General features: G+C 46.7%; 5 protein-coding genes across 5 annotated transcripts; 3 read left to right on the top strand and 2 right to left on the bottom strand.

Moving 5' to 3' along the window:
- Window positions 1–792: 792 nt before the first annotated feature.
- On the bottom strand, window positions 793–1833 carry K444DRAFT_167105 (uncharacterized protein). The gene is made up of 3 exons (XM_024870707.1): window positions 1664–1833; window positions 1187–1614; window positions 793–1143 (listed from the first exon to the last, which is right to left on the bottom strand). The coding sequence occupies exons 1-3, from the start codon at window positions 1724–1726 to the stop codon at window positions 939–941; spliced, it is 696 nt and encodes a 231-aa protein (XP_024743145.1). The 5' UTR covers window positions 1727–1833; the 3' UTR covers window positions 793–938.
- A 1208-nt stretch (window positions 1834–3041) lies between these two features.
- Window positions 3042–5086, top strand: K444DRAFT_167049 (HET-domain-containing protein). The gene is made up of 2 exons (XM_024870706.1): window positions 3042–3914; window positions 3963–5086. The coding sequence occupies exons 1-2, from the start codon at window positions 3146–3148 to the stop codon at window positions 4988–4990; spliced, it is 1797 nt and encodes a 598-aa protein (XP_024743144.1). The 5' UTR covers window positions 3042–3145; the 3' UTR covers window positions 4991–5086.
- A 95-nt stretch (window positions 5087–5181) lies between these two features.
- Window positions 5182–6264, top strand: K444DRAFT_624735 (TPR-like protein; the record flags this gene model as incomplete). Its single annotated transcript, XM_024882442.1, has 1 exon — window positions 5182–6264. The coding sequence occupies one exon, from the start codon at window positions 5182–5184 to the stop codon at window positions 6262–6264; it is 1083 nt and encodes a 360-aa protein (XP_024743143.1).
- Window positions 6265–7192: 928 nt separating this feature from the next.
- On the bottom strand, window positions 7193–8839 carry K444DRAFT_581070 (Arginase/deacetylase; the record flags this gene model as incomplete). The annotated part of the gene is made up of 4 exons (XM_024877729.1): window positions 7193–7663; window positions 7716–8146; window positions 8195–8394; window positions 8436–8839. The coding sequence occupies 4 exons, from the start codon at window positions 8837–8839 to the stop codon at window positions 7484–7486; spliced, it is 1215 nt and encodes a 404-aa protein (XP_024743142.1). The 3' UTR covers window positions 7193–7483.
- A 1050-nt stretch (window positions 8840–9889) lies between these two features.
- Window positions 9890–10838, top strand: K444DRAFT_624733 (cysteine proteinase; the record flags this gene model as incomplete). The annotated part of the gene is made up of 5 exons (XM_024882441.1): window positions 9890–9905; window positions 9970–10278; window positions 10334–10428; window positions 10642–10701; window positions 10761–10838. 5 exons carry the CDS (start codon window positions 9890–9892, stop codon window positions 10836–10838), a joined length of 558 nt encoding a protein of 185 aa, XP_024743141.1.
- Between the last annotated feature and the right edge of the window lie 205 nt (window positions 10839–11043).

Raw genomic sequence — 11043 nt, 5'->3', positions numbered from 1 at the left:
AGATTTGCACTTATTGGTCGTGCCGGATGATACGGTTATTCTTTATGAGATTCTATGCTGGAGCTCTGTTTCTGTTACAGTCATAGGCTTGCGCTTCTGCAAACCGTTCGTAGTTCATCTCGGGCCGGTTCCTATATAGCCGTCTTGATCAAATGCTGGGAAAATTCCACCATTCGCTATGATCCGCGTCAATAGACCACTTTGATAATCCGATTCCGAGTTTTCGCAGTGGCGGACCGAAGTGTTGCTGACGCAGGTGATTGGACGGCCAACGTTGTCGACTCAGCCACGAGTCCACTTCTTTGCAACTGGGTCGTTGTTTTATTAAGTTATCGATTACAGACGACACCAAGTAGCCGACGCTACCCTCAATGACGTAGACGTCTTCCTCGTTTCAAAGAACTGGAATGATTTTTGAGTCTTTGGATAGATCACAAGCAGCCATCACGTTTACAGCAATCTCGTGATCTGGGTGGTGACGGCACACGTAGAACATACGATGGCCACACCTCTATTGGTCGAAGCAAGAGAGACAAATCCGATTATCGTGTGAGGGTTGTACTCCGACACAAAATAACAGCCAAAGCCACTGCTTCGCGGGTATACATAAGCCTTGGCATGGGCACAAGACCGAAAACAAAGGACTCCACATAGAACTAGAATCAAATTGTAAATTAGAACGTGACCAAAACTCATCAGAACTCTTCCTTCATGACATCCGTATAAAACGTGCCTTTCCGACAGTTAAGCCAAGAAAACGAATGATTTGTTGCGATGGATAAACCTACATACTGTTTGAGGACTATGCCACCAAGGCTGGTGAGCAATGAACACCAGGGGTACTGGAGGACCGGTCTTCGTGGGTCAGCGACGGCATGCAGGCGAATCGAGGTGCTCCTACCTTGTTCTTGGACCCCGCCTGTTCCTAAGCAGCCCGCCTAAGCGGTATCTGCGTAATCATCAACCCCACTGATCGATTCGGCCGTGGTCAAATCACATGCGTATCCGTATATGAATACCCGTAATCGAGGAAGGTCCTTTGGCCAGGGAATCTCCGAAGCCACCATGTAAGTATCATTATGGGCTTGAATCCTCCAAGCGCATGACTTCCCCAGCGCATGTATAGCGCAATAACAGCTGTGACTATAGATCAGCAAACGTTCTCAATTTACACCGAGCAACGTACTCAATCAAATGTTCCTCGTCATTAGCAAGCGGGGAAACAGGTGTAAAACCCTTAAAGTGTGTATCAATGCACACAGTGTCGGTTTGTGTAGACAATGGATGAACAATGTTCACCTTCCATTCTGTTGTCTTGCCGCAGACATCATCAACCCCAACTGAGTATAGCCCGGAAGGAGTGTCGCTGAATGTGATCGTTGCGGTTCTCTGCTGCGACCAGTCCGAACCGAAGGAGTGGATGGTCAATGTTGTATGTGATTCGAGCCGAAGACTGATACGAAGAGCGTCGTGGAAGGAGGTTGCGTTGTAGGTATTCGGTATTGGGCTCACTCGATATGTAGTCCATTGTGACTTGTTGGAATCAGCGGTCGGCTCCAAGGACTCTAGCGGAGCGTCGTTCCTTGTTCCAGTGCGTCGTTTCTTCGCTGGTCTCTGAGAGGCCGTCAGTAGGTGTCAAGGACATGGAAGCTGGACTGCTCGCCTGAACGGTGTCATGTTTGGTTGCGTCTGGCTGGCGAGACGATCTCGGCCTTCTGGATACCATGCTGCACCGTCCTACAACTGCTGCAAAGTGGTTCAGAAATTCGTGTTCGATAATGTGTTAGGCGGAGGAAATCTGCTGCCAGCGTAGCCTAGCGCAGCCTCACTTAGAATTTATGAGGCTGTCGCGCGGTTTCTATCCCTTCGTCCGCCATGAACTGTCCACGCTAGCAGGGGGGGTGTGGCTGCACGCAAGCCTCACCTCGCTTCGTTCCAATTCAAGAGGCTTGCGTGCAGCCACACCCCCCCTGCTAGCGTGGATAGTTCATGGCGGACGAAGGGATAAATAAAGGCACGACCCAACCTTACGGAAAGCCGCGAGAACGTAATGTGCCAGCGCAAAACGCAAAACACGAAATCTGATTTTCACTACCCTACCAAAAATCGCCCACGCCCATACACCACCGCCCCCCCTTCTCCCTAAACCTCTACTGCTACTTAAATATTTACTCTATCTCTTTAATTCTTATCTATCTATATATAAGTATAGGGGTAGGAGAGGGGGATCTGGGGGGAGGGGTTGAGAGAGCGAGCAAGTAAAAGTGAAAAGTGAAAAGCAACAAGTGAAAAGTGAGAAAAGCAAGCTTCGAGGCTCGTGAGTCGCGAGGGAAAGGAAGCCCTATAATGACAGGCTATAGGTACTAAAAATTCAATGCTCGACTTTTTCGTGGAGTGCGACATAGATTTTTGGTACAGCCCCCTTCCGTCCTCCCTATATCCCACCTCCCCAACCCCTATTTAGTGAGACATTGCCAGCGCTAGCGGCCGCCTAATGCGGATGGCCTGATTGGAGGAGGCGGTTGTATTCTGACTGAACAGGGGATATTCGTGTGCGGCCGCTAGCGTAGCAATGTTTCACTAGGCGAGGGGATAGAGAGCGAGAGGAATCTCCGTAAAGAGAGTAAATATTTAAGTGGGGTGCTGCGGGGGGGTTGTGAGCGTGGGCGATTTTTGGTGGGGTTTGCGCTGGCACAAGTGATCCTTACGGCTTTCCGTACCTTTTCCTCTTTTCGATTTGAAAAGTTGGAACTAACCGACGTCCAGAGGCAAAACTACGTTAGAACACCAAAATTTTGAGATTTTTTTAAATGTACTAGGAAAATGCTGAAAACTTCAAGAATTAATATACTAAGGTTACTGGTCACGAATATATACTCAAAATTTCCGTTTTATATCGTTGTTGTGGTGAAATGGAGGCCGGCTGGGGGCATGGGCGGTTTGCTAGTTGATCCTACTACAGTAGTCTGCCCCGCGCCACGTAAGGGATCACATGCTGCTGTTGTTCCACACCTTTGCAAAAGGCTACCCTGCGTTGGACACTCTTATCCCACACTCCACTCTGGACTAGGATCGTGATTTTGATCTTACCTCAACTTCTTCAGCCCCGCAGGAGACATACGAGATCCTAAATCCGTACGCAATCATGCGTCTTTTGGAGATCAAAGGCCCTGGCGAGTTCAGCCTGGTCCAGGTTTCTTCCCATACCACTCCCTCATACGCAATACTCTCGCACACTTGGACAGATGGCCAAGAGGTCACATATCAGGATCTCGTTAATGGTACGGGCAATAGCAAATCTGGCTACGACAAGATCAAGTTTTGTGGAGAACAAGCGACAAGAGATGGCCTGCGATACTTCTGGGTAGACACCTGCTGCATTGATAAGTCAGATACAGATGAGCTTATAACGGCTATCAATTCAATGTTCCGCTGGTATCGAAATGCGAAGAAATGTTACGTATACCTCGCGGATGTGACAATACTTGGCTATGACGCGGACGTTCAGGCACGCCAATACCTATGGGAAGCGGCTTTCCGGGATAGCAGGTGGTTTAGCAGAGGCTGGACACTTCAAGAGCTTATAGCTCCATCAATGGTCGAATTCTTCTCCAAAGAAGGCAAGCAATTAGGCGATAAACAGTCACTAGAAAAGTCAATCCAAGAGATCACGGGAATTCCAATTCAAGCTCTGCGAGGAAATCCATTCTCTAATTTCAATATAGATGAGCGGATAAGATGGGCAGCACGACGCCAGACAACGAAAGAAGAAGATATTGTGTACTGTTTACTGGGTCTCTGCGAAGTGTCTATGCCGCCTATCTATGGCGAGGGGAAGGAGGTGGCACTGAAACGGCTTCAAATGACAGTAAAAGGATTCTCTAATAGTATTGGCGAGCCGCAAGATCTAGAAGGTATGGAGTCTCTATCATGTTTTAGCCTATACTAAGTTTAGGTTTCAGAAAAGCTCGTTCCTTTTATCGTACCATTCGACAGAAATCCCAACTTTACGGGTCGTGGGACCCAGCTTGCTCAGCTTGAAGGAAAGCTTTTCGTGGGAGAGCAAACGACCAAGGTTGCAATCACCGGACTCGGAGGTGTAGGAAAGACCCAGTTAGTGCTTGCACTCGTCTACCGAATCAGAGAAAAGTATAGGAATTGCTCAGTTATCTGGATACCAGCGACCAACATGGAAAGTCTTCATCAAGCATATCTCGACGTTGCCCGACGGCTTAGTATTGCTGGTTGCGAGGAGGAGAAGGCAGATGTAAAGAAACTTGTGCAAGTTTACCTAAGCAAGGAGAGTGCTGGCCAGTGGCTCCTGGTATTCGATAACGCCGATGAAATTGATATGTGGATTGCGAAGGCTGGGTCTGAGCCGGGATCTGGCCGTTTAATCGAGTACTTGCCCAGAAGTGACCAAGGGTGCATTGTATTCACATCACGCGATAGGAAAACGGCTGTCAAACTTGCACATCAGAATATAGTGGAGGTACCGGAAATGGACGAAGGCGTAGCTACCCAGCTGCTACAAAAGTGTTTAGTCAATCCGGGTCTTGCTACTAGTGGGTCAGATACGAAAGACTTACTTGAAGAGCTCACCTACCTTCCACTAGCTATTATTCAGGCAGCAGCATACATCAACGAGAACGGGATCACATTCGCAGATTATCTATTACTCCTGGCAGATCAAGAAGAGGAGGTTATTGATCTCCTAAGCGAGGAATTTGAGGACGACGGGAGATATCACAATATAAAGAACCCGGTTGCTACAACATGGCTAGTTTCGTTCGAGCAGATCCGGCATCGCGACCCTTTAGCGGCTGATTACCTGTCCTTTATGTGTTGCATCGATTCGAAGGACATCCCACAGGCTCTTCTTCCTCCAGGACCTTCGCGCAAGAAAGAGATAGAGGCGATTGGGACGCTTAACGCCTACTCATTCATACTAAACGGCCCGCAGATACTGCTCTTGACCTCCATCGGCTAGTACATCTGTCCACACGGAACTGGCTTCGGAAAGAAAAATTGCTTCCTTCTTCGACGGAGCGAGTAATTAGGCGACTGGAGGAAGTGTTTCCAGACGAAGACCACAGGAATAGAAGTGTCTGGAGAACATACTTGCCACACGCGCGTTATGTACTAGAATCCAACCTAGTCGACAAAGATTGGCAGAGTAGGATGGATCTTTTGTGGAGGTATGGAATGTGCCTCTCCAAAGATGGGCGATGGAATGAGGCTGAGGCTGCAATTGCTGAAGTTCTTGAAATCGAGAAGAGAGGTCTTGGAGCGGACCATCCAGATACATTAAATAGCATGGCTAACCTGGCGTCGACTTACCGGAACCAAGGACAATGGGACAAGGCTGAAGAGCTAAAGGTGCAAGTGCTAGAGGCGAGAAAGACGAAACTTGGAGCGGACCATCCAGATACATTAACTAGCATGAATAACCTGGCGTCGATTTACTGGGATCAGGGACGGTTAGACGAGGCTGAAGAGCTAGAGGTGCAAGTGCTAGAGGCGAGAAAGACGAAACTTGGAGCAGACCATCCAGCCACATTAAATAGCATGGCTAACCTGGCATTGATTTACCGGGACCAAGGACAATTGGACAAGGCTGAAGAGCTAGAGGTACAAGCGCTAGAGGCGAGAAAGACGAAACTTGGAGCGGACCATCCAGATATATTAACTAGCATGAATAACCTGGCGTCGATTTACTGGGATCAGGGACGGTTAGACGAGGCTGAAGAGCTAGAGGTGCAAGTGCTAGAGGCGAGAAAGACGAAACTTGGAGCGGACCATCCAGATACATTAACTAGCATGAATAACCTGGCGTCGATTTACTGGGATCAGGGACGGTTAGACGAGGCTGAAGAGCTAGAGGTGCAAGTGCTAGAGGCGAGAAAAACGAAACTCGGAGCAGACCATCCAGCCACATTAAATAGCATGGCTAACCTGGCATTGACTTACCGGAACCAAGGACAATGGGACAAGGCTGAAGAGCTAAGTGTGCAAGTGCTAGAAACGAGCAAGATAAAGCTCGGAGCGGACCATCCAGACACATTGACTAGTATAAACAATCTTGCCTGGATATGGAAAAAATATGGCCGAGATATAGAGGCCTTTAAGCTAATGGAGGAATGTGTAAAAGCACGAACCCGGATCTTAGGTACAAGCCACCCTAGTACTTTGTTTTCCCGCCAAGCATTACTTGAATGGCAGACGGAGAAATCGGAGATTGGTGCCTCGGCAGATAGAGAATAATGTTAAATAGATTGAATAATAGCCTGAAAACGTTCGCCAATATAGTAGTATAGTGTGTTTTTTAATATCGAGATAAACTAATGACTAATAAAGGATGTCGCTTGTGCCCAAGGCCATATTATTTAATGTGATGGGCACACGTGACGACGTATGGGCGGACGTCAGATGTCGTGGATCTGGTTTCCTATTTTGGGTAATGCTTGCATTGGAATTATACGAATCGCACAGGATCGTATTTCCTAATTAAGTAAAGGGCTTCGTATGCTTGGCTAAGCACTAGGGAATATATAGGGAGACGCTTATAGCTTTGAAAGGGGGCATTGATTAGTCTTTTGTTGGAATCACTTCTTGGAAATCAGTTACACTTGCAAGCGTCACTCTGCAGCGTACTTACCTTGACTACTTGTACATTACCCTGCTATTACGTGCCTCACATTTAAAGGCCACATTCAGCTAGGGTTACCGCTACCTCTTGTAACGGCACGTACGAAATGCAATAATGAAAGTTTATAGACTGCTTAATTAAAGACCCTAAGCTAAGGGGGAAAGGAGAGGAGCCTTGAAGGGACCTCTTAAGATATTATATATGTTCCTGAAACCCCTAGTACTACTATATTCCTTGACCCCATGGCTTGACCGTCTCAATAGCCACATGAGAATCATGTGCAGTCATATAACACACGAATTGTCACCCCTCGGTATATTTAGCTTAAGGCCTTAAACCAGAAGTAGCAAGTATAGCCGAGGCATATTTAATAACTATTAATTCTCTTATACAAAACCAAATATTATAATTTAATATTATAATAGTTTTTAATATTAATAACATTACTTATATAAGAATTAGAACATATTAATTATAAGGCAAGAACTTTATAAATAAAACTTATTTATTATATATTGATTTAATAGTATATTTATTTGTACTACGGGATTTTCGCTGTGCAGGGATGTCGGTTATCAAATCCCGCTCCGTTGTTAACGTGAGTTGAACTTTTAGCTCACGATGATCAATATACTCCGAGGTAAAAGAAAGTGTTTCACCCTCACTTTCGACCGCCATGTGCTGGAAGCTCGTGAACTGCGAACCAGTTTTCAAGCGCTTTAAGGTGCCTAGGCCATAATTTATGAGTATCGTTCCTTTAATCTGTGAAGAAATTGCTCCATCTTGCTGAAATTCTTTTGCGCCGCCGAATCCAGGCCTCACTCTCTCAGATATCTATGCTTTTGGTGTCTTGACGGGAACTTTTACCATCCATTGCAAAATCTCGTAGATGATCTGACTGACTACGATTCCTGTCGTCTCAGCAGCGTTATCGTATACTGGTGTGAACTCGACAACGTCGGATCCAATGATTTTCAGGCCAGCTTCCGATAATCCGTTGATTATTGCCAGCAACTGTAAAACTTCGGTCAGTGTTGCTCTTTTCATAGCCGGGAGAGGGATTCACTTCTCTTGTCGTCCAGCCACCAGGCTCGATCGTTCCCGTAGCTGGAGCAAATGCGGGATCCAACACGTCGATGTCGACGCTCAAGTAAACATACTCGTCACCCACAGTATCCAAAACCTTTTTCACAACTTTGTCAACACCAATTTTGTCCAGTTCTCGGGCTCGTATAATACTAAACCCGCATCGAATATCGTTGTCGATGTCGTAGTGCTCATCAAATAATGCACATCGGGATCCGAGATGCATGTTGCTGTGGTTTGACAGCAAGCCTTCTTCGTGTGCAATGTGAAGCATTGTTCCATGATTGACTTCGGAATGTTTTGTCAGTCCACCTCCCAGTTGTTTTGGATCCCAGGTATCGAGATGGCTGTCAAAATGAAGGACAGCGACTCTTCCCCATGTTGAATGCAGAGCTCGTAGGATTGGCAAAGCTGCGCATGGATTTAGCAATAAATAGATGGGTTTCAAAGCATACTCACTGATTGTATGATCACCACCAATTGTAATGAGTCTCACAGCGTCTGCAGCAGAGACATTCTTCGGCGTCATCGAATTGATCGTCTTCATACCATGTTCCAACTCTTGAATGGCAACCAACTTATCAAATGGCGTGTTGCTGATATCACCACAGTCTGTCACTGTAGCCCAATTTCGAAAGGGATTAACTCCATGATCTATACTGTTCAAATTCAGCGTTATCCCATCGATCGATTGTATCACGTGACGTACTCCAATCCTCCGACTGACGAGAGTCTCCGAGCACCTTGCCTGGCTCCATTTGGCCCAAATCTTGCTCCCGGTCGATAGGATACTCCCAGGTCAAAGGGATGACCAACGATGCCTATATCGAAAGTGCCACTGTTCGCTGAATTGGTACATTCTGTGAATGGGAGATGGGCGAATGTGCCGATTCCGCCGAAAGCATCTTCTTGATCAAAATCTCGGCTTTGATATGACGGTGGCAGAGTAACAGGATCGGGCAAGGAGTTTTGTTCAAGATTCTTCCCGTAGATCGAAGATTGTATGAAATTTGAAGGCCTATCATGATTATCGAGAAATTTCTGCGAGTGCTTGGACGCGCATACGGAGTAGACAAACACAACGAGGATAAGAAAGGAAATCATGATCATAACAAGAATGTGAGTGGCTCGGAAGTGCAGGAGAAATGGGGGGAAGGCCGAGTATCTATAATAAATTTCAGGAGGTTTCCTTTACCTACTTTTGTTGATATCTCGTGGTCAGAGTTCAGACGAGAGCCGATTAGCTACGGTCCACCAAGTCCGGTAGCGCGGAAAGTAAAGGTTAAAGGCGCTAACCCTGTTGGGAAGGCACATCCGCACGACTTCAACCCGACTTTCATCCCACTTCTTCTTGTCGCGTCAATGATCCCTCAACCACCGCGGACCTTCCAAAGCCAGGTGGGATGTTGAGCTCGGACGAGTATCGAGTCTCGACGGGTTTTCTGCCCATCTGCAAACGCCAATTGCGAGCTGCGAAGCAATTTATCGCCGAATGCAGTCACATCCAACGACCAGCCTCTTTCCGAACCTCGAAGTATGGCATACACTACCGGCTATTTCAGTGAACTGGAGGCATCGGTGTCTTCGTCGACGAAAACGGTTAATGCTGGTGTCCGTATGCGGTAAGAATCATAGGGGTTTACGATCCCTCCCGCTCTATCAAGATGGTATCTCGTTGTCTTTTCTCTTGAATCCAGCAGGATTCTCCTTGTGTTCGGCGACATTTCGTTTTGTCTTTTCAAGTTTTGCACCGCAGAGAAATTGTTCTCTGCTGGGCTTTCCATATTCTACTGATTACTAGACCACCGACGCATTCAACCGGCACGCTGTCCTTACAACGTCGAATCTAATTGTAATGGATTCCGAAATGATACACCCCACCGGTCAGAGGGTGATCCAGATGAATGCAAGCCTGATATTATTTGCAAAAAAACAAGAGCCCAGGAAACAGGAAGCACTTGACAAGTTTTTGGGCTAGGGTCCAAACGAAGCATCCAGGGAAAGGTAAAGTAATGTTGCTGCCTGTCATTCAGGCATGGACTAACGAAATATCTTTTGTAGTTTTGGCGATCTTACCGAAGGGCGTGTACACCCGAGAGGCAGGCAACAAGCCTCCGAGAGACATTATAAGGGAAGAGAACGCATTGGCATCATATGAAGATGCTGTGCTGTATGCAAAGCCAAGGTCGAAGGAATAATTTACGAGTGCCGACGACTCAACTGCAAATATTCAGACCCAGATTTCGATATCGAATTCGACTTCAAACTCGGTCGGAGATATTGCCTAGATAGTCTCACTTCCATAGAAGACGACCCAAGCAAGTTCAAGCCAAAATCAGTCAAGAGAGTCGGTAATATATTCGATGATCCGAAATTCTATGTCAATGGCCCTACACCTAACGATATTCGTCAAGGCCGAATTGGAGATTGCTGGCTCGTGGAAGCTCTTGGCGCTTTAGGCAACAAGCCTAACTTGATTGAGGAAGTCCGTATTGCCAGAGATGAGGAAATTGGGGTCTATGGATTTGTCTTCTTTCGCGATGGTGAGTGGAGACCAGAAGTTATCGACGATAAATTAATTGTATTTGAAACACCCAGGTTTCGATTGGAGAAAAAGCCGTGTACCTGGGAACCCGGAGCGTAACAAACAGCGGCAGATCACGGAGGAGGAAAACTACCGCAAGATGTATCAGGTACTTCTTGAATCCTTCACGAACATGTGCAATGTTAATCTTAGTAGTGCACTTCAGAGGCCCTCTATTTCATAAGCATATTCGCGGACCACAAATCACACTTTGAATCATATATCATACTGGGTTACCTCTGCAGACTTGTTCTTGGAATGGACCATTCGGCGACAAGCCATCTTTTCCTTTACAGGCAATGCTGACTCCTCGATCTTGCAGGCCCATTGCGAAGACCCAAATGAGACATGGTTTTCCTTGTTAGAAAAGGCGCATGCTAAGGTACATGGGGTGAGCATTCCAAAGACTTACGTTTTGGTGGAGTGCTGACGGCTGGTTAGGACTTTGCTTCTACTCAGGGTGGCCAGATGGGGGAATCGAGGATCTCACTGGGGCCGTTGCAACGGAGCGTTTCTTGACAGACATCTTCGACAAAAACTTTTTCTGGAACGATCGATTGCTTAAAGTCAATACAGATTTTCTACTCACTTGTGCATCCGTGTTTGATGCGATTTACCCTAGGTTTCATTACCCGCCATACATATTCTATCCACTGAGCTGTAGAAATCTGGGGGCACAAATTCATACTCCTGAGGAATCCATGGGGTGAATACGAATGGCAGG

The sequence above is a fragment of the Hyaloscypha bicolor genome (genome assembly GCF_002865645.1).
Source record: "Hyaloscypha bicolor E unplaced genomic scaffold K444scaffold_15, whole genome shotgun sequence".
In the NCBI taxonomy this organism is placed as follows: domain Eukaryota; kingdom Fungi; phylum Ascomycota; class Leotiomycetes; order Helotiales; family Hyaloscyphaceae; genus Hyaloscypha; species Hyaloscypha bicolor.
The sequence above is the reverse complement of the archived record's forward strand: the minus strand, read 5'-3'. Positions and strand labels throughout refer to the sequence as shown.